General features: G+C 35.9%; 1 protein-coding gene across 3 annotated transcripts in view; it reads left to right on the plus strand.

The window, feature by feature from the left end:
• EXOC6B (exocyst complex component 6B) overlaps nucleotides 1-24244 on the plus strand; it is a 652998-nt gene that overhangs the window by 441305 nt on the left and 187449 nt on the right. For 2 of the 3 annotated variants that reach the window (XM_003808189.4, XM_055107798.2), the window contains one exon: nucleotides 4910-5051. In XM_003808189.4, coding sequence (XP_003808237.1) covers nucleotides 4910-5051 — 142 coding nt within the window. Of the gene's footprint in view, nucleotides 1-4909; nucleotides 7147-8672; nucleotides 10612-24244 lie in introns of those variants that run through there. The other variant, XR_010109257.1, reaches the window with a different exon arrangement.

Here is a 24244-nt window from a genome sequence, read left to right on the forward strand (position 1 = left end):
TTAAAATAGTTGTTGTAAGTGACATTTTTTGCTTGATTTCTTTTTCAGATAGTTTGTTGTTAGCGTATAGAAACACAACTGATATTTGCATGTTTATTTTGTATCCTGCAACTTTACTGAATTTGTTTATTCTAACAGTTTTTGGTGGAATTTTTAGAGTTCTGTCTATATAAGATCATATATATTTTTCAAACAATTAGTGAACCATTTAACTTCATTTTCAATTTGGATGCTTTTTATTTCTTTCTCTTGACTAACTACCGTGACTAGCACTTCCAGAACTGTGTAGATTAGAAATGATGAGAGTACACACCCTTGTCTTGTTCCTAATCTTAAAAAAAAAGATTTCAGCTTTTCACTTTTGTGTATGACATTAGCTATAGGATTGTCATATATGGCTTTTAATGTATTAAGTTACATTCCTTCTATACCTAATTCGTTGAGAGCTTTTTTTTTAATCATGAAAGGAGGCTGAGTTTTTTCAAATGTCTTTTCTGCATCTATTGAGATGATCATATAGTCTTGCTTCATTCATTCACTCTATTCCCACTCTCATTGTTGAAAAGCTATAGAGTCTCACACCTTTTGTTTTGCTTTGTTTTCATTTTTTGTTTGTTTGTTTTCTTTTAACTTTTAGGTTCAGGAGTATATGGGCAGGTTTGTTATATAGGTATACTCATGTCATGAGGGTTTGGTGTACAGATTATGTCATCACCCAGGTATTAAGCATAGTGCCTGAAAGGTATTTTTTCTGATCCTCTCACTTCTCCCATCTTCCACCCTCAAGCAGGCCCTAGCATCTGTTAGTCCCCTCTTTGTGACCATGTGTTCTTTTTATTTAGCTCCTGCTTATAAGTGAGAACATGAGGCATTTGGTTTTCTGTTCCTGCTTTAGTTTCTTAAGGATAAAGGTCTCCAGTGCCTTCCATGTTGCTGCAAAGAACATGATCTCATTCTTTCTTTATGGCTGTGTAGTATTCCATGGTGTATAGGTACCTAATTTTTTTATTCAGTCTACTGTTGATGGGCATTTTGGTTTATTCCATGACTTTGGTATTGTGAATAGTGCTGCAGTGAACATAGGTGTGCATATGTCTTTATGGTAAAACAATTTATATTCATTTGGTTATGTATTCAATAGTAGGATTGTTGGGTTGATGGGTACTCTGTTTTTAGTTCTTTGAGGAATCACCACACTGCTTTCCACAATGACTGAACTAATTTACACTCTGACCAGCAGTGTGTAAGTGTTCTCTTTTCTCTGCAACCTTGCCAGTGTCTGTTTTTTTAAATTTTTTTTTAATAATAGCCATTCTGACAGGTTTGAGATGATATCTCCTTTTGGTTTTGATTTGCATTTCTCTAATGATTGGTGACGTTGAACATTTTGTCATATGCTTGTTGGCCACATGTGTGACTTCTTTTGAAAAGTGGCTGTTTATGTCCTTTGCCTGCTTTTTAAGGGGGTTTGTTTGTTTATTTGCTTGTAAATTTGTTTAAATTCCTTATAGATTGTGGGCATCAGACCTTTGCCAGATGCATAGTCTGTAAATACTTTCTTCCATTCTGTAGGTTTTCTGTTTTCTCTGTTGATAGTTTATTTTGCTGTGCAGAAGCTCTTAGGTTTAATTAGATCCCATTTGTCAGTTTTTGCATTTGTTACAATTGCTTTTAGGGTCTTCGTCATGAAATCTTTGACAGTTCCCTTGTCCAGAAAGGTGTTTACTAAGTTATCTTCCAAAGTTTTTATAGATTTAGGTTTTACATTTAAGTCTTTAATCCATCTTCTGTTTATTTTTGTATATGGTACAAGGAAGGAGTCTGATTCCAATCTTCTGCATATGGCTACTCTGCCTAAAAGCTCCTTGAGCTGATAAACAACTTCAGCAAAGTTTCAGGACACAAAATCAATGTACAAAAATCAGTAGCCTTCCTGTACACCAATAGCATCCAATAGCACCAAAGTAGAGAGCTAAATCAGGAACCCAATCCCATACAAAAAGAATAAAATACCTAGAAATACAGCTAACCAGGGACATGAAAGAGCTCTATAATGAGAAGTATAAAAACACTGCTCAAATAAATCAGAGATGACTCAAAAAAATGGAAAAACATGCCATATTCATGAGTAGGAAGAAGTAATATAGTTAAAATAGCGATACTGCTCAAAGCAATTTACAGATTCAATGCTGCTCCTGTCAAACTATTTATAACATTCTTCACAGAACTAAACTATTTAAAAATGTATATAGAACCAAAAAAGACCCCGAATAGCCAAGGCAATCCTAAGCAAAAAGAAGAAAGCTGGAGACATCACGTTACCCGACTTCAAACTATACCACAGGGCTACAGTAGCCAAAACAGCATGGTACTGGTACAAAAACAGACACATAGACCAATGGAATGAAATAGAGAGCCCAGAAATAATTCCACACACTTACGACCATCTGATCTTCGACAAAGCTGACAAAAGCAAGCGATGGGGAATAATGTTCAGTATTGTGCTGGTCTCATACCTTTGTCGCCTCTGAAAGTTCACAGTTGGCATAGCCTGACCATTATGTTGAACCCTGTTTTTCTTTGGAGGTGCCTGTCCTAGGTCTCTGGTGGGTTTAATTAAAACCAAGTAATTTAATGTGGATTTCTTTTATGATGTGACTTTTCTCTTTAGAATTTGTTTTTGCCTCTATTGTATCTGTTCCACTTGATCTCTAAATTACCTCCTTTGTTGTTTTAAATCATGCAGAGTGTGGCCCATCAGAAAATACAAATGAAACCATAGAAATGAGGAAAATTTATAGTCTGTATACTGAAATAGGTCATCATTATTTTTTATGCTACAAATAAGATTTGAGTCAAATAAATACAAATTTAGAAAATATTCAATTGCACACAGTAATCAAAGACATAAAATCCATAAAATATCTTTTGTTTCATTGGTAGAAAAATTAGCAGAAAAACTTATAAAACTGCTGGTGATTATGCAATGAAGTAATACTCTACGAAATATCTGGGGACAATGCAAATCAGAACATACCATAAGCAGAGTCATTTAACTGGATATTTGGGAGTCTAGCTTTCACTTGTGTTTGTCTTCACATATAAGCATATGCATTATGGATCACAGTCTTGATACCCCTCATCCTAGTAGCTTCAAAAAGTAATTCCAAAGAAATTATCCAAAGTACATAAATTATGTAAATTTTAAAATGTAGTATGATATTATTTATTTATAGTTTTTGTCTTTAAAGCCTGCTAGATTCATTGAAGACCCTGGCCCAGTATAACATATGAAAAAACATATAAAAGGGACACTGTAGTCATGCTCTTGCATTTTCATGATCTCTTACTAGAACTGACTTACTCTGTTTATAATAGCCAAAACAAAAAGAAAGAAAGAAAAAGAAATAACTTAAATCTCCAGCATGAGAAGAATGGCCAAATAAATTGTGTTATACTTCCAAAAAGGAATACTATGGAACAACTAAAGGAATAAACTACAACTAGATACAATACACTTCAAAATCTTCATATTCATAATATTCAACTGAGAAAGGAAGTTGCAGAAGGACCTACATAATATTATAGAAAGTTTCAAAATATGTAAAATAATACAGCATATTGTTTCTGGTTATATACTTGTCATAATAGTACTTTTTAAAAACAAATGGGATACCTAATACCAATAATGGTCATCTGTGGGGACTGGGAGGAACATGATTAAGGAGGTCACACCGGGGCTTAAACTGTATTTGTAATGTTTAGGGGATACGTTAAGTATTTATCTGATGATTCTATATTTTTCTGTATGGCTGAAATATTTTGTTATTTCAAAAAAGAAGGATGATTCACTAAATAATTTGATCATAGTCTTTTTAAAACATCATCCTATATTTTGAAACAGATTATAAATAACAGATATAAAATTTATATAATTCACTAAATGTAGAGTACTTTGAATCTTTTAAAGAAGACACTAAAATATTAATTTTAAAATCCATATTTTCAAAATTGACCTAGAGTTTATATTCATAAATCTCAGTATTTTCTAAGAAAACAAAATGCATCCCCTTAATTATTTTTTTCAGGTAACCTTTTTGTTTTAAATAACCTTCCCCTCCCCTCCCCTTCCCTCTCCTCTTTTTTGAGGCGGAGTCTCTCTCTGTCCCCCAGGCTGGAGTGCAGTGGCACCGCTCACTGCAAGCTCTGCCTCCCGGGTTTATGCCGTTCTCCTGCCTCAGCCTTCTGAGTAGCTGGGACTACAGGCACCTGCCACCACGCCCGGCTAATTTTTTTGCATTTTTAGTAGAGATTGGGTTTCACCGTGTTAGCCAGGATGGTCTCGATCTCCTGACCTTGTGATCTGCCAGCCTCGGCCTCCCAAAGTGCTGGTATTACAGGCGTGAGCCACCGCTCCTGGCCATAATTATTTTCACTTTATATGTGTTAAATCATAAAGCAGTAAACACTGGTTTCTAGATACAGTGGGGATTATTGTTCACATTTGATTTTTAAGAATTTTTTAATTTGGAAGGAAGTTTTTGAAATTTATTCTCTGTAGAATATTGTATTCTGCAATATTGTAGAATATTGTTTCTCACTTTACTTAAAATTTTGAATATTGTTTGATGTCAGTTTAGAAAAGAAGTAATTCTTGACTAAATAACTGGGCTTTGTGAATTTTAGCTTAGTGTTACAGCTACCATGACTGATGGTGACGGAGCTATTATATAAGATGATTGCCATCAGATGCTTTAATTCCAAGATTATTTGAATGGAAGGGTATTATGATGAGGAGAACCTTAGGGAAATTCCTAATTGAAAAAGATGTAATCTTAAGTTTTGTTGAAATTTTATTTTAATTTATGTTAGATGCATTAACTTTATGATTTACACTCTTGTGTTTCAGGGAAAGGTGGCCCAGACAGCGTGTATGTCAGCTTGCAAGCATTTAGCCACATCCTTGATGCAACTTTTGTTGGAAGCTGAAGTGCGGCAGCTCACCTTGGGAGCATTACAGCAGTTCAACTTGGACGTCAGAGAATGTGAACGTAAGACAGTGACCATCCCTGTGCTTGTTTATCTTACCAGCAAACTCATTTCTGTCAGGGGAAAAAAAGTTTTAGGTGTTTAGGGTCCTTGTTCCTAATGGAGTCAAAGAATACCTAGATAACAGAGATAGCTTATAGAACATCTAGAAATAGAATTTATCAGCAAGCTAATTTGAACTCCCAGAAGTGCTTAGACTCATATTTAAAACAGAAGATCTCTAGCTACAAGGAAGTTTGTAATCTATGGGTTGATATAAGGGAGGCGTGCATTTAATAGACACTAAAGAAAACCTGATTGGTCCAAAGGCTTCAAAAGAATGCAGCTTCTAACTACTTTCTTCTAATATTCTATTTAAAAACTAGCTACATCTTATATGCAAACTATTGTTAGTTTAAAGAACAAATGGTATGTGCATTAATTAGTCAGAAATGCTTTCTATTATAAGAAATACAAAACTTAAAGAGTGGCTTAAACAAATAAATTTTATTTTTCTCAAAGGCAGTCAGTTGCTGTATTGGTTTAGTTGCTCAGTGATGTCATTATGGACCCAGGCTCTTTTGTTTCTCCTCCTTTGGTATAATTAGAGTGTGAACTCTTCATTCTCATGTATATTACAGTCAGAAGAGACCCACATTCAAGACAGGAAATGGACCAGCCTTCACCTATTCCTTTTATTAAGAAAATAAGAACCTTTTGAGGAGATCCCTGACAAACTTTCCTGTATGTCTCATTGAATAAAACACTGCCATATGATCACTTCCAGCTCTATGGGAGGCTGGGAGATTGAGTATCTGACAAAGTAAAATAGGAGCATCATTATTGGCATAGTTGACTCATCATAAATCATCTACTCGAAGTTGAATGCAAAATTAGGCTTTGGTTAGGAGAGAATGAAGAGCTGTTGGTGAGAAATGAAAATGAACAAGAAATGATGTGACTCTTGGAATTTTTTTTATTCTAAGAAAATTAAAATAATGGGAAATTACACGAGTCTGCTCACACCCTTGCCCCACACTTTTATTTTACTACTTATTAGTTTCCTTTGGTTGACTTTTGATGTATGGAAATTAAGGTTTTATTGGCAGTGCTATTTTTAATTTAAAAAGGCATTAATAGGACTTCTAGTTACAGCCATCACAGAGTAAAAGGTATCAAAGTTACCCTTTTGCCATAAACAATTGTAAAATTGGATAAACTACATGAAGCAACCCTATTCATGCATTAGACAGAAGACATAAAAAGGCTGTGATCCTTCAAAGAAGGGGAAACACATAAGGTAATCTTGCCATTCTCCATTTTTCTGTCTGGGGACACTGTCTAAACAGTAACACAGGAAAGTAGAGCCCAAACAAAAAGCAGTGTTTTTACACAGAAAACACAAAAGCAAAATCCCAGAGACTGGCATATAGGGCTGATGTGACAGCTGGGATTGGTGGAGCAAGGTACCAGAGAGCAAGGAGTTGTTCAAAGAAGTAGTTCTATTAATCAGCACTGGAGAGACCTTGAGTCTTTGGTAAAAACATTTAGTAGCCATGTGCAGAGTGAAACTCTGTGAGGCTTGGCAGAGAACAGCCACTGGAGGTCTGTGAGATGAATAAGGGTGCCAAAGGTCACTGGAAACATACATGGAAACATTGGAATTCTGACCAACCAGAATGGAAGAGTCCAGCTAAACATCTTTTGCATTCAGTAAGACTGCAGAAGATGAGGTCTTAAGAGTGCTACTCAAAGCTCTAGAGGAGGAGCTCCTCTGTTTTTTTTTCTTAATTGTATATGTTCATCATGTACATTTGTTGTTTTGAAATATGTATACTTCTGGAGTGGCTAAATTGAGCTAGTTAATATATATATTACTTCATATACTTTTTTAGGTGGTTAAAAAAACAAAGTCTCCTTTCTTAGCAGTTTTCAAGATTTCAGTACATTGTTATTAACTAAAGTCACAACGTTGTATAATAGATCTCTTGCACGTATTTCTCCTAACTGAAATTTTGTATTATTTGACCAATATGACTCAACTTCTTTGAGTTCATTTGCAGCCACCATTCTGCTGTCTACTTCTATGAGTTCAACTTTTGTAGATTCCATGTATAGGTAAGATTATGCACTATTTGTCTTTCTGTGCCTTTTCTTACTAAACATTAGGTCCTCCGGGTTCATCCATGTTGTCACAAATGACAGGATTTCCATCTTTTTAAAGTCTGAATAATATTCCATATTTTATTGTCTATTTATATTACATTTTCTTTATGCATTCCTCCATTGATATACACTTAGATTGATTCCATATCTTGGCTATTGCGATAATGCTACTATGAACATAGGAGTGCAGATATCTTTTTGACAAACTGATTTCATCTCCTCTGGATATATACTCAGTAGTGGGATTACTGAATCATATGGTAGTTGTATACGTTAAAACTACTTGAGGAATTCCCATACTGTTTCTCTTAATGGCTGTACTAATTTACATTTCCACCAATAATGCACAAGGATTTCCTTTTTTTCACATCCTTTTCAACACTTGTTATTTCTTGTCTTTTTGATAGTAGCTATTCTATTAGGTATGAATTGATGTGTCATTATGGTTTTAATTTGCCTTTCCCTGATAATTAGTGATTCCAAGCATCTTTTCATATTCCTGTTGGCCATATGCATATCTTCTTTTGAGAAATGTCCATTCAGGTCCTTTACCCATTTTTTAATCGAGTTATTTTTCTTGCTGTTTAGTTTGAGTTTTTGACATATTTTGGATATTAACCCCAAGAGCTACTCTTGACCCTAACAATTTCACAAGATAAAGTGACTCTGCTGATAAAAAAAAATGCCTTCTAACAAAACTCAATAGCCTTTGAAGGATGAGGAAGAAAAAAACAATTCCACGCTCTCAAGCACATAGCATACACAGTTTTACAGCAAAAAGCTAAAATTTGACATGCAGAGAAGCAAGAAAATGTTACCCATAAAAGAAGAAAAGATAGACAATAGAAATAGATCCACTGATGACACATATGTTGGAAATTGCAGACAGGGGCTTTAAATAATTTAATATAGTCAGTAATTTAAAAGATAAGATGGACCTAGTACATAACTGGGTTCAAAGTTTCTCAGGTTTGAGAAAAAGTATTAACACACTAATTTAAATAGCTCAAAAAACTTTATCAAGATAAATACAAAGAAAGCTACACTGAGGCACATTGTTATCAGATTGCTAAATAAACAATAATAAAGAGAAAAATTTTAAAGCAGCCAAAGACGAAAAGGTATAGTACATAATGAAGAACAGTGATAAGAGCTACAGCCAACTTATCAGAAACAGAGCAAACCAGAAGGCAGTAGAGTATCTGTAAAGTCCTGAAAGAAAAACAAAACAAAACCTGTCAATGAAAACTCTATGTCTTGTGAAAATATCCTTCAAAAATAAACGGAAAATAAAGACATTTTCAGATAAACAGAAGCTGAGAGAATTTGTCACCAGATTTGCACCACAGAAATGTAAAAGGTAGTTTTTCAGGTTAAATGGAAATGATACTATATGTCAACCCAGATCTATAATATAGATTACATTGTTCAAAGATGTCTACAACAATATCTTCCTTAACACATTTTTTTTTTTCTAGAACCTTGAGACTACTTCATTAAGAAATGGCATCTAATTCCCCTCCCCTTGAATCTGGGCAAGCTTGTGAGTTGATTGTAACCAACAGAATGGCAGAAGTGGCCCTTTGTGACTCTGAGGCTAGGCTGTAAAGGATGGTGCTGCTTCCATCTTGGTTGGCTGTTGTGTAAAAAGTCCAGCTACGCTGAGGCTTCCAAGCTTGAAGAAACTTAAGCAAGCTCACGTGGAGAGACCACATGAAGAAGGCTTGAGCCTATGTTAACAGATGCCTAGCTAATTTCTAGCTTTCTCATTTCCACCTTTACTGTTTTTTTCTTCTGCTTACTTTTTGTTTATTTGCTCTTCTTTTGTTAGTTCTTTTGGGTAGAAACTTAGATAATTTATTTGAGATTATCTTCTTCTCTAATATGAGCATTTTAGTATTAGAAATTATTGTCTAAGTACTACTCCAGCCACAGTATACAAATTTTGATATGTCATGTTTTAATTTTTATTCATTTCAGTATTTTCAAATTACTTTTGTGTTTTCTTTTACTTGTGGGTTATTTGGAAATGTGTTGTTTACTTCCCAAATATTTAGAAAATTTTTAGATATATTAATACTTCTGTTTTAGGTTTTTAATTTACTTTCATTTTGATCAGAGAGCATACTTTATATAATTTCAGTTCTTCTAAATTTGTTGAGACTTGTTTTATGACCCAGTATATGGTCTAGTCAAATGTTCCATTTGCATTTAGAAAGAATGTGTTTTCTGCTGTTACTGTGTGGAGTAGCCTATAGACATCACATGGGTAAAGTTGATTGACAGTGTTATTCAAATCTCCTGTATTCGTACTGATTTTTTTGTACTTGTTTTATCAATTACTGAGAGGAGTTGAAATCTCCAGTTATATTTATCAATATCAATCCTGTCAGTTTCCATTTTATCAGGTTAATGCATTTTGAAGCTCTGTTATTGGGTGCATACTACTTAGAACTGATATGTCCCTATGATGCACTTATTATTATTATGATGAAATGACCCTCTTTATCCCTAGTAATATGTCTTATTTGAAAAAAAATCTACTTTTTGTGATACTGGTATTGACCCACTCAACTTCCTTATGACCTTGTGTTTGCATAAGTATATTCTTTTCTATCTTTCTCTTTTAATTTTTTTTTAAAAAATGAAGTTGTACACAGCTTATAGTCAGGTTTTGCTTTTTTATTCAGTGTGACAATCTTTTATTTTTAATTGGGTTGGTTAGGTGATTTATAATGAATGTAATTTTTTAAATTTTGTAGGTATCTAGTAGGCATATATATTTATGGAGTACATGAGATATTTTGATGCAGGCATGCAATGTGTAATAATCATATCGTGAAAAATGGAATAGCTGTCTCCTTAAGCATTTATCATTTGTGTTACAATCTAATCATACTCATAGTTATTTTAAAATGTACCATTAAATTATTTTGACTATTGCCACCCTGTTGTGCTAATACTAGGTCTTATTCATTTTTCTAACTATTTTGTACTCATTAACCATCCCCACCTTCCCTCTCAACACTGTGCTTCCCAGCCTCTCATAACCATCCTTCTACTCTCTAGCTTCATGAGTTTAATTGTTTTGATTTTTAGATCCTACATATAAGTGAGAACATGCAATGTTTGTCTTTCTGTGCCTGGTTTAACACTTATCATAATTGCCTCCAGCTCATTAAAATAACAGGATCACTGTTACAAATGACAGGATTTCATTCTTTTTTTGTGGCTGAATAGTACTCCATTGTGTGTAAGTAGCACAGTTTCTCTCTCCATGTATCTGTTGATGGACAATTAGGTTGCTTCCAAATCTTGGCTATCGTGAATGGTGCTGCAACAAATATGAGAGTGCAGATATAAAATCTCTTTGATGTACTGATTTTCTTTCATTTGAATAAATACCTAGCAGTGGGATTGCTGGATCTGGATCTTATGATATCTCTATTTTTACTTTTTTCAGGAACTTCCAAATTATTCTCCATAGTGGATTTAAAAAAAAAATTTTTTTTTTGAGACAGGGTCTCACTCTGGAGGCGCAGGCTATACAGTGGCATGACTTGGCTTACTGCAATGTTTGCCTCCCAGGCTTAACTACCATGCCTGGCTAATTTTTGTATTTTTTAGCAGAGATGGAGTTTCACCATGTTGCCCAGGTTGGTCTCGAACTCCAGACCCGTGATCCACCCGCCTCGGCCTTCCAAAGTATTGGGATTACAGGCGTGAGCCACCACACCGTCTCCATAGTGGTTATACTAATTCACATTCACAACAACAGTATATGAAGGTTTCCTTTTCTCCACATCCTTTCCAGCATTTGTTATTGCCTGTGTTTTGGATAAAAGACATTTTAACTGGAGTTAAGTGCTATGTCATTGTAGTTTTGATTTACATTTCTCTAATGATCGATTATGTTGAGCACCTTTTCATATACCTGTTTGCCATTTGTATGTGTTCTTTTGAGTAATAGTTATTCAATTCTTTTGCTCATTTTTAAATTGGATTATTAGTTTTTTCCTATAAAGTGTTTTGTCTCCTTATATATTTGGGTTATTAATTCCCAGATGGATAGTATGCAAATATTTTCTACTACTCTGTGGGTTGTCTCTTCACTTTGTTGATTATTTCCTTTGCTGTGCATAAACTTTTTAACTTGTTGTGATTCTATTTGTCCATTTTTGTTTTGGTTGCCTGTGCTTATGCGGTATTAATTAAGAAATGTCTGCCCAGGCCAGGCACGGTGGCTCATGCCTATAATCCTAGCACTTTGGGAGGCTGAGGTGGGTGGATCACTTGAGGTCAGGAGTTCCAGACCAGTCAGGCCAATATGGTGAAACCCCTTCTCTACTAAAAACACAAAAATTAGCTGGCCATGGTGGTGCGCACCTGTAATCCCAGGTACTCGAGAGGCTGAGGCAGGAGAATTGCTTGAACCCAGGAGGTGGAGGTTGCAGTGAGCTGAGACTGTGTGCGCCATTGCACTCCAGCCTGGGCATTGCAGCGAGACTCCATCTCAAAAAAAAAAAAAAAAAAAAAAAAAAAAAAAAGCCTTCCGAGACTGATATCCTGAAGAGTTTCCTCAATGTTTTCTTGTAGTCCTTTCATAGTTTGAACTCTTAGATTTTAAAGTCTTTAATTCATTTTGATTTGCTTTTTGTATATGGCAAGAGATAGGGGTCGAGTTTCATTATTTTGCATATGGATTTCTAGTTTTCCCACCATAATTTATTGAAGAGACTGTCTTTTTCCCAGTGTGTGTTCCTTTTTTGAGACAGAGTCTTGCTCTGTCACCCAGGCTGGAGTGCAATGGTGCAGTCTTGGCTCACTGCAATTCTGCCTCCCAGGTTCAAGCAGTTCTCCTGCCTCAGCCTCCAGATTAGCTGGGACTACAGGTGTGTGCCACCATACCCGCCTATTTTTTTGTATTTTTAGTAGAGACAGCGTTTCACCATGTTAGCCAGGATGGTCTCGATCTCCTGACCTCATGATCCTCCCACCTCGGCCTCCCAAAGTGCTGGGATTACAGGTGTGAGCCACCACGCCCAGTCAGTGTGTGTTCTTGACACCTTTCTCTAAAAGGAATTTACTATAGGTATGTGAATTCTTTTCTGGGTTCTCTATTCTGTTCCATTGGTCTGTGTGTCGGATTTAATGCCAGTACCATGCTGTTTTTATTACTATAGCTTTGTAGTATGATTTGAAGTTAGGTAATATGATTTCTCCAGTTCTGTTCTTTTTGCTCAGGATAGCTTTGGCCATTCTAGGTCTTTTGTGTTTCCATATAAATTTTCTATTGTTTTTTCTATTTCTGTAAAGAATGTCATTGGTACTTTGATGGGAATTGAATTGAACCTATAGATTGCTTTGGGTAATATGGGCATTTTAACAATATTGTGTCTTCCAATCCATGACCATGCAATATCTTTGCATTTTTTTGTGTGTGTCCTCTTTAATTTCTTTCATCAGTATTTTATAGTTTGTAAGATCTTTTACTTCTTTGGCTAAGTAAATTCCTAGGTATTTACTTTTATTTGTGGCTATTATAAAGGGGATTACTTTTTGATTTCTTCTTCAGATTGTTCACTGTTGGCATATAGAACTGCCACTGATTTTTGTGTGCTGATTCTGTATTCTGCAACTTTACTGAATTTATCAATTCTTATCATTTTTTTGGTGGAGGCTTTAGGTTTTTCTAAATATAATATCATCTGCAAACAATGATAATTTGACCTCTTCCTTTTCGAGTTGGATGACCCTTTTTTCTTTTTCTTGTTTAATTGCTCTATAGGACTTTCAGTACTATGTTGAATAACAATGCTGAAAGTAGGCATCCTAGTTGTGTTTCACTTCTTAAAGAAAAAGCTTTTGGTTTTTCTCCATTCAGTATGATACTAGCTATGGATCTGTCATACATGCCTTTTATTTTGTTGAGGTAATGTTAATACCCAGATTTTTTAGGATTTTTACCATGAAGGGATGTTGAATTTTATCAGATGCTTTTCAGCATCAGTTGGAATGATCATATGGTTCTTGTCCTCCATTCTCTTCATATGTTGTATCACATTGATTGACTTGTGTATGTTGAACCATCCTTGCATCCCGGGGATAAATCCCACTTGGTCATGATGAATGACATTTTTAATGTATTGTTGAATTCAGTTTGCTAGTATTTTGTTGAGAATTTTTATGTCAATATTCATCAGAGATGTTGGCATGTAGTTTTCTTTTTCGATGTGTCTTTGATTTTAGTATCAGGGTAATACTGACCTTGTAGAATGAGTTTGGAAGTATTCCTTCCTCAATTTTTCAGAACAGTTTGAGTAGGATTAGTATTAGTTCTTCTTTAGATGTTTGATAGAACTCGCAGTGAACTGGGTCCTGGGCTTCTCTTTACTGGGAGACTTTTTATTATGGTTTCAATCTTGTTACTTGTTATTGGTTTGTGTTCTAGGGCCTGAAATGGGGACCTCATGACTCTGCCTGGTGCCCTATCCTACTGTGGCTGAACTGGTATCCAAGACACATGACAGAGTCCTCTTTATTCTGTTCTTCTTTTTTTTTTTTTGGAGGAGTTTTGTGTCCTCTAATTCATCTTTTATATATATATATTTTTATTATACTTTAAGTTCTAGGGTACATGTGCACAATGTGCAGGTTTGTTACATATATACATGTGCCATGTTGGTGTGCTGCACCCATTAACTTGTCATTTACATTAGGCATATCCCTCCCCCCTCCCCCCACCCCACAACAGGCCCCAGTGTGTGATGTTCCCCTTCTTGTGTCCAAGTGTTCTCATCGTTCAATTCCCACCTATGAGTGAGAACATGCGGTGTTTGGTTTTTTGTCCTTGTGATAATTTGCTGAGAATGATGGTTTCCAGCTTCATCCATGTCCCTACAAAGGACATGAACTCATCATATTTTATGGCTGAATAGTTTTCCATGGTGTATATGTGCCAACTTTTCTTGATCCATCCTATCATTGTCGGACATTTGGGTTGATTCCAAGTCTTTGCTATTGTGAGTAGTGCCACAATAAACATACATGTGCATGTGTCTTTATAGCAGCATGATTTATATTCCTTTGGGTATATACCCAGCAATGGGATGGCTGGGTCAAATGGTATTTCTAGTTTTAGATCCCTGAGGAATCACCACACTATCTTCCACAATGGTTGAACTGGTTTACAGTCCCACCAACAGTGTAAAAGTGTTCCTATTTCTCCACATCCTCTCCAGCACCTGTTGTTTCCTGACTTTTTAATGATCGCCATTCTAACTGGTGCGAGATGGTATCTCATTGTGGTTTTGATTTGTATTTCTCTGATGGCCAGTGATGATGAGCATTTTTTCATGTGTCTTTTGGCTGCATCAATGTCTTCTTTTGAGAAGTATCTGTTCATATCCTTTGCCCACTTTTTGATGGGGTTGTTTGTTTTTTTCTTGTAAATTTGTTTGAGTTCTTTGTGGATTCTGGATATTAGCCCTTTGTCAGATGAGTAGATTACAAAAATTGTTTCCCATTCTGTAGGTTGCCTGTTCACTCTGATGTTAGTTTCTTTTGCTGTGCAGAAGCTCTTTAGTTTAATTAGATCCCATTTGTCAGTTTTGGCTTTTGTTGCCATCGCTTTTGGTGTTTCAGACATGAAGTCCTTGCCCATGCCTATGTCCTGAATGGTATTGCCTAGGTTTTCTTCTAGGGTTTTTATGGTTTTAGGTCTAACATTTAAGTCTTTAATCTATTTGAATTAATTTTTGTATAAGGTGTAAGGAAGGGATCCAGTTTCAGCTTTCTACATATGGCTAGCCAGTTTTCCCAGCACCATTTGTTAAATAGGGAATCCTTTCCCCATTTCTTGCTTTTGTCAGGTTTGTCAAAGATCAGATAGTTGTAGATGTGTGGTATTATTTCTGAGGGCTCTGTTCTGTTCCATTGGTCTATATCTCTGTTTTGGTACCAGTACCATGCTGTTTTCGTTACTATAGCCTTGTAGTATGGTTTGAAGTCAGGTAGCATGATGCCTCCAACTTTGTTCTTTTGGCTTAGGAGTGACTTGGCAATGCGGGCTCTTTTTTGGTTCCATATGAACTTTAAAGTAGTTTTTTCCAATTCTGTGAAGAAAGTCATTGGTAGCTTGATGGGGATGGCATTGAATCTATAAATTACCTTGGGCAGTATGGCCATTTTCACGATATTGATTCTTCCTACCCATGAGCATGAAATGTTCTTCCATTTGTTTGTATCCTCTTTTATTTCGTTGAGCAGTGGTTTGTAGTTCTCCTTGAAGAGGTCCTTCACATCCCTTGTAAGTTGGATTCCTAGGTATTTTATTCTGTTTGAAGCAATTGTGAATGGGAGTTCACTCATGATTTGGCTCTCTGTCTGTTATTGGTATATAAGAATGCTTGTGATTTTTGCACATTGATTTTGTATCCTGAGACTTTGCTGAAGTTGCTTATCAGCTTAAGGAGATTTTGGGCTGAGACGATGGGGTTTTCTAGATATACAATCATGTCATCTGCAAACAGAGATAATTTGACTACCTCTTTTCCTAATTGAATACCCTTTAATTCATTCTCCTGCCTAACTGCCCTGGCCAGAACTTCCACCACTGTGTTGAATAGGAGTGGTGAAAGTGGGCATCCCTGTCTTGTGCCAGTTTTCAAAGGGAATACTTCCAGTTTTTGCCCATTCAGTATGATATTGGCTGTGGGTTTGTCATAGATAGCTCTTATTATTTTGAGATATGTCCCATCAATGCCTAATTTATTGAGAGTTTTTAGCATGAAGGGCTGTTGAATTTTGTCAAAGGCCTTTTCTGCATCTATTGAGATAATCATGTGGTTTTTGTCATTGGTTCTGTTTATATGCTGGATTATGTTTATTGATTTGCATTTGTTGGACCAGCCTTGCATCCCAGGGATGAAGCCCACTTGATTGTGGTAGATAAGCTTTTTGATGTGCTCCTGGATTTGGTTTGCCAGTATTTTATTGAGGATTTTTGCATCGATGTTCATCAGGGATATTGGTGTAAAATTCTCTTTTTTTGTTATGTCTCTGCCAGGCTTTAGTATCAGGATGATGCTGGCCTCATAAAATGAGTTAGGGAGGATTCCCTCTTTTTCTATTGATTGGAATAGTTTCAGAAGGAATGGTACCAGCTCCTCCTTGTACCTCTGGTAGAATTTGGCTGTGAATCCCTCTGGTCCTGGACTTTTTTTGGCTGGTAAGCTATTAATTATTGCCTCAATTTCAGCGCCTGTTATTGGTCTATTCAGAGATTCAACTTCTTCCTGGTTTAGTCTTGGGAGAGTGTATGTGTCGAGGAATTTATCCATTTCTTCTAGATTTTCTAGTTTATCTGCGTAGAGGTGTTTATAGTATTCTCTGATGGTAGTTTGTATTTCTGTGGGATCAGTGGTGATATCCCCTGTATCATTATTCTGTTCTTCTTAAGCAGAAGGAAGGACTCATTTTCTAGCTATGAGCTGCACTGCCTGGGATTGGCAGAGAGGTGGTGCAAGCATTCCCTTAGCTGCCCTGGCTGGGTTACTGCCCAAGTCACATACCACCCTAATCCTCTGGCTCTGAGCCCAGCCCAACACTAAGAGTTGCCTAAGAGTTCCATTCCTTGTGTTCTAGACTGTCTTTCAAGTTTACTCAAGACCGCAGAGCACGTTGGCCTGTGGCAGTGAGGCTTGCTGAGAGCTCAAGTTCTGACCTCTAGAATGGATGATTCTCCTTTGGCTAGGGCTGGTCCAAATGTTCCCTCCATGTGTGGGTTCTGAGTGAGCCCAGCCAGCACAATTTTTTTCTCCACTATGACAGGGCAGCACTGAGTTCAATGTAAAGTCCCCCAGTTGCTGCACTCTCCCTCTCCCAAGTGCACAAATTCTCCAGGCCGTTCAGCCACTGCCAGGGGCTGGGGGAAGGGTGGCATCAGCAATACAAGATTGTCTTTCTGCCCATCTTCAATGTCTCTTTTAGCGATATGATGTAAAAATCTAGGTAGCATGTTTGCTCACCTGATTTTTGGTTCTTGTGCCAGTGGTTTTCTGTCTGCGGATAGTTGTTAAAATTTGGTGTTCCTGCAGGGGTGGGGTTAGGGAGGGAGGAATCAGACAAATGATGTAATCATATATTCTACCATCTTATTCCACCTCCTGAATGTAATTTTCAGTATGATTGGGCTTAAATCTACCATCTTGCTATTCATTTTATATTTCCTTTTTCATACTTTGTTCATTTTTCTTCTTTCATTGCTTTTTTTTTTTTAGATTAACCAGTGTTTTTTTATGTGATCTATAGTTTATTAGCTCAGACTCTGTTGTATATTTTAGTTATTGTTCCTGGATTTACAATATACATCTTTAACACAGAATACCTTAAAATAATATTATGCCATTTTGCATTAATGTAAGAATCTTACAAAAGTATTGTTTTTGTTCTATGTTTTGTCCTTTGTTTGTGCTATTGTTGTTATACATATTACTTCTACATAGTCTATAAACCCCACAATACATTATTACTGCATCTTTGCTTTAAACACTCATTTATTTTATAAAATGTCTAGAAATGATTAATATATATTTCATAATTACCCATGTGTTTACTGTATTCTGCATTCTTCATGTCTTTGTGCAGATTCAGATTTCTATCTGATATCATTTTTATTCTACTGAGGAGCTTCCTTCAATGTACACTATAGCGCAATTCCACTTATATTAAATTCTCTAAACTTTTTTTTTTCTGGTAAAATCTTCAGAAAGATGTTTTCACTGTATAATGAATTCTAGGTTAACAGGGTGTTTTTTTTCTTTCAACACTTTAAAGAGTTCCAACTATTTTCTTTTGATTGATATAGTTTCTGATGATAAGCTTTTTGTTATCTTTGTTCCTTTGCACAAATTATGTCTCATTTTCTCTACTTTTTTGAGATTTTCATCACTAGTTCTCAGCAATTTCATTAGGCTGTGTCTTTTCTGTGGGATTCTTTATGTTAATTCTGCTTAGAATTCATTGAGTTTGGACATGCAAGTTTATACCTTTTATTAAATTTGAGAAGGCTTTGGCTATTATTTCTTTGAATATCTTTTCTATCTCTCCTTTGTGTCTGAAACTTCCTTTACATATATTTTAGACCACTTCACATTGTCCTGTGGTTACCGATACTCTGTTTATTTTCTTTTCAATCTTCTTTTCTTCTCTATGCACTTCATTTTGGATGCTTTCTATTGATGTCTTTGAGTTCTTTGAACTTTGCTTTTGCAGTATCTAATCTGATGTTTATCTATTTCAATGTATTTGTCATTTGAGGTTTTTTTTTTTTACTTTTATATGAACTCCATTTTGTTCTTTTTGATATCTTCCATTGCTTTCTTCATAATATTCCTGTTCCTCTACCTTGTTAACATATGGAACATTCTTATAATAGCTATGTAACAGTCCTGTTCTACCAGTTCCATCATGCGTATATTTTCCAGGTTATTGATATTGTTCACCTGATTATAGGTCATATTGTCCTGTTTCTTTGCATCCTGGTCATTGTTTACTGGATTCGTGAAATTTTACATTTCATATTGTTGGATGCTGTGTTGTATTCCTTTAAATAATATTATATTTTGTTCTCACATGGATTTTAGTTATTTGCAATTGGATTCATTCAAGACTTGCTCTTAAGTATCTAGTGGGTCCATAGCAGCTTTTTGTCTAGGTCTAATTTGTCACCAGTTCTAAAGCAGTACCCTTGGGAGAATTCTGCATGATGCTTTGGATAGCTTGGAGGTCTTTAAACTCTGGCTGGTGGAAACACAAAGTATGGTCATCCCTGTAAGACTTTCACAGATTCTTTTCCTTTTCATTTCTAATGGTTCTTTCTCCAGCCTTTGGTAATTGCCTCCCCTACATACACAAATTAGTACTCCACCAAATACCGAAAGGAACTTTCTGTAGTTTTCCTGGATGCTCTCTTTTGCAGCATCCTCCTTTCTGATACTCAGTCCTGTAAATACTTGTTGCCTTGAACTCCTGGGCTCTAGTCTCTGACTTTTCAACTCAGTAAGACAACCATGTTCTGTTTCAGTTCTCTCCCTTTGCCTGCTTTATAGCACATCCTGGAAGCTGCCTCTAGGCTAGCTTGCCTCGCTTGCTCTCCTGCTCTCAGTATCATTATGTCTGTGGGATCATAATTCTGCATTACCTCTTGTCCAGTATCTAAAACTGTTCTTTCAGACTCCTTGTACAGTTTTCCAGGTTTCCAGGATTTTTTTTTCACACTGGAAAGATTAATGCTGTGCCTATTAGTTTATCATAACCAGTAGCAGAATCAAGTGAATACTTTTCAAGATTTTTAGGGTTTTTTTTTTAATGAAAGTAATATCTATTCATTGTGGAAAATGGTGGGGAAAAAAGAAAAGTACAGGAAGAAAATAAAAACTACTCTAATCTTACCATTCATAAATAAGCACACTCCCATGCCTTTCACCTAGACATGATAATATACAACAGCAACAGAACTGTTTCTATAAGTTGCCCGCCACATTCCTTGCCTCTAATTAGCCAAAGTTGTTTCACATTCCTCTGTCTTAACCAATTATTTAGTAGGAGATTGAAAACATATTGGCTAAACCAGTCAAAATTGATTCTTGAGATGAGAATGAAGTCATCCTTCTCTGAATTTTGAGGAAAAAATAGAAGCTCATTCTCTTATAAAGAAAAGGAAGGAAAGGGCTTTGTTGTAGGCAATCAACCAATACCACTGGTTAAATAACAAAGTCTGGTGAACTTTTGCGAATGATCAACTACAAGACTGGATTTTTGACAGAGATAAGAGATAAACAGGGATGAAGGATGATAAAGCTGAAATACATGCACGTTCTGGAGGAGTGATGATGGACTGGGAGAAACACTGAAGAGTAAGAATAATACCCATCTTATGGCCTGATTTTGAATGAGCAGCTTCTTCTTGAGAGAACCGTAGGAGAATCTACACCCTTAATGCAGAGCCAGCTTTCAGTTAAGACTAAAAGAGCATTTAATGAAAAGGTGGAAACACAACAGAGTTTGTTAACCATGTAAAAGGGATTCCAGAGAGCCAATATCTTATCTGAAAAGCCATTTGGTATTTGTAATAACCTTTCAGACTTAGAATCAAATTGAAGCCAACATTTGAAGGGCTTGACAGTCCACAAATAACCATAATATCAGCAGTGAAATTTTTTTTCCTCGTATATTTTAGAGCCACTAAGGTTCATTGATTTAGAATTTAGTGTTTCATTCCTGATTGGCAGTAATTTGTCTGTCAAAAACTTTCCATGGACATTTATTTTACTTTAAAAGAAAGAACTCTATTCTATGTCTTTCCCTATACCACCCCCCTCATTTTTTTTTCTTTAGATGCTCAGTGGTCTATAAAAAAATCTTAAAGAAATGATACATAAAATTCAAGTAACTATACAGAGGCGTATAAAAGCAGTCCCAAATGACAAGATAATTAACACTTACATCTTTCTACCCAGTGGTGTGTGCATGAGGTATTTTCCCTTTTTGTCTGTGAGTCCTTGGAAGAACTGTATAGGTCCTAAAAGAAATCAAACTCTGGACAAGATGAAATGTGAATATACCTTGAGTGTTTTTGAATATGAGGTCAGGTCTGCCATGTTCTTAGGTCCCAAATGCATAGAGGTATTATATGCACTACCAAGAGCCTGAGATATTCAGCTAGGATAGTGTAGTCATTAAGAATATAGATTTTAGAGTCAGTTCAACAGAATGGATTCAGGTTCCCACTTACTTTTAGTGTTACCATATGTAAATTATTTAACCCCTTACAACTCCATTTATGAAGTAGGAATAATAATAGTACTGAACAATATAAAGATGAGAGGGTTTGGATCAAATGAGATAATACATGAAAGGCTGTATTTCATTGTGTGGTGAAGCACTAAGTATGCACTAATTATTAGCTGCTCCTATTTTTGTCATCATCATCATCATCATCATCAGTAGCAGCAGTTAGCAAATCTGCTAATTCATATTAAGCATATCCAGCATATCTCAGGTCTTTTGCAGAGTACTTGAAACTTTGTCACAGATTGTGAATTTATTAGGTTTAATTTGGTATAATAAATTGACTTTGCTTCTTGATAGTTGTCTGTGAAACTTCTATGGCTGTCCTGAAAAGTATGATCCAGAACTGATGATTTTCTAATTCTCGGCTTGATTATTTTACAAGCAATCAGTCAGTTCAGCTGTTTTCTACAGATGGTAACTACTGCTTAGGGTGCCATTATATAACAGGAGTATTATTGTTAGGTAATTCTTGCTGACAGGCTACCAAACCCAATAACTCTAAGATGGAAGTCACTTGAAATTTACTAGGTGTGATGAAATCATCACTTTTCCTTTAAAAATTGATAATGACCTCTGTGTTTTTCTGCTTTGTGTGGATTTCATCTTAGATCTCAGTATGTTTATATGTTTTATATTTGGTTTTAAACATTAGAGCACTGGATCCTGGCAGAGAAACTGAGATTTAAACACCAGCAGGTGTTGATTGCCTAATAACTTCTAGATCTAACTTAGGCTATTGTATCCCTCATGCACTAGGATATTCAGTCTGTGTCTGGGTTTGGAATTTCCTAAGCTTTCTCTTTGCATATTCAAAATGAGGAAGTCTAGATTCATATTCCAGCTCAACCACTTGTTACCAGCATTAATTCAGTAATCTGCTCATTCTGTCAGCAGATATATGTGGGCCCTACTCTATGCAAAATACCATGGTTGGAGGCTGGAGTTAAGATGAGAAATCATGGATTTTAAATAGGAGGGTGACTCTATTAGATTTGTATTTTTGGAAGGAACTTGCATTTCGCAGGAGCCTCAGAGACTACTTAGAAGGCTATTGCAGTAATCTATGGTAGAGTTGATTTGGTAGCCTCAGCATATATTTGTATGATAATTCAAGCCACGAGGGTGAATGAATCAATTCATTTAACCTCTCTGAGCCCATCAATAAACTAGAAATACTAATTCCTGCTATATTTGTCTCACATTATTGTTATAAAGTCAAATGAGATAATATATATAAAATCATTTGAAACAGCCATGGAAATGTTATTTATTATAATTAATTATAATTATTTCTTTATGTATATGCCTTTATGTATTTTCTTTCATATTTCTACTGATTTATGGTCTACAATGTTAAACATTTTCAGTTTTCAGTTATCTGCATAGTTCCCTAAATTATTCAAAAGATTGGTACATTAAAAATATAATTAAACCAAATCCAGGACACATTTCTTTGCAAGGAAATGTAGCAACAATTGCATCTTTTTAAATGTAATGTAATCCATCATTTCCCAGGATCCATGAATCTTTTTCACAGTATGAACTGGATCCATGAAAAGGAGGGATAGAATGCATCTTATCAGATTCTCTCAGATCTTGATGGTCAATTAAATATGCTTTGGTTTAATTCTTTTGAAAGGGAACACGGGCTTCTAAAGCCTTCCATATCACCATTCTTACCATAATAACCCTCACTCTACAGGTAAGGAAACCAAAGTAGAGATTTTGCCTAAATACAGGATTTAGGGAAACAACTTCAGAGTAAATTCTTGGTCTCACTGAGTCTATTGTGATATATACTAGTGGCAGAACAGCATTTACTACTTAACCTCCTCACTCTGACTGAAAGATCACATCATCCCTGGAGAATTTATTTTATCTCAAAGTCAGTATCCGAATAGTTCCTGAAAAGTTTGAAAGTTTCCATCTCTTTGTATATATTCACAAAAATAAATGGCTACAGGTTTGTGATATAGCTGACTCTCCTCTGACTCAGATGTGAGATGTTTTAGTGAATATTAACTAGGCAGTCCTTAATAGGCTTGCTTGTGGTTTTGTCACTGGGACATCAGAACTAAAGAATCTTTATAAAGAGATCTCACTGAACCCTAGGTACCAGGCATCAACAACTACCAATTGGCATAACTCTGCCTACTTAATTTTGTTTTCTCCACTACTGGAGCCCAGCTATTCTTGCCTCTCCAGTTCCGTATAATTAATTATCCACCTTTGGTCCGAGATTCCCTCACAGGGCTTCAGGCATTCCATTACCGATCTTTTCCTAATGTGAGGAAAAGGGAATAGTGGAGAGTCCTGAGGACCCTGGTGAGAAACATAGGGCAAGCATATATGACAGATCCACACCAGCATTTTTCTTCTGCAGCCTTTCAAGTTTATATTATGCAAAGGGACCTTTACATCAGCGAACTGTGAAAGTAACTACTAGTTACTACATTAAATCAAGCTTCTCCAGTGAGATGTCCTAGAGTAATTAAGTTGTCAATCAAAATTATGTTTAGTCATCCTTGAAGAAGTAGTGCAAAATGCATAACCACGCAGTTTTCCCTGTTTTTGCTGAATTTACCTAGAAAACTCTTACATTTCCTTCTGGATGTAATTCCTTTCTTCTCTACTCTTACTTTTCTTTTCACCCTTAACACTGTTGTATGTAGATCCTAGTTATAAGACAAGATTCAGTAAGGGACAGAGCATAGCAGAGCAAAATGCTACTCTTCTCTGGGAATGGGGTTGCAATGGAAAGTATTTTGGAGAAGAATAAGGGATCAAAGCTCCATAATTTTTTTTTTTTTTTTTTGAGATGGAGTCTTCCTTTGTCACCCAGGCTGGAGTGTGGTGGTGTGATCTCAGCTCACTGCAAGCTCTGCCTCCCGGGTTCACGCCATTCTCCTGAGGTTCCATGATTTCTTTTACTATCCTTGCATTTATCAAGAAAATATGATGGGATTATGAAGGCAACAGAAACTTGAAATCAACTTATTTGATTTTCAGCTTTCTCAACTATCCAGCTGCAGAAGGAAGGGGATTACTGCAATAGAGCTTCATTATAGTCCTGTGTTTCCTTAGATTCCTGAGATGGGCATTCTAGGAAGGATGAGAATTGGCCTCATTTTTATCTTAAGTTACCCAGTGTTGTTAAAAGCGGTCACATGGCTCATATTCCTCAATTTCTTTAAAT

Source organism: Pan paniscus, chromosome 12 (genome assembly GCF_029289425.2).
Source record: "Pan paniscus chromosome 12, NHGRI_mPanPan1-v2.0_pri, whole genome shotgun sequence".
NCBI classification, from domain to species: domain Eukaryota; kingdom Metazoa; phylum Chordata; class Mammalia; order Primates; family Hominidae; genus Pan; species Pan paniscus.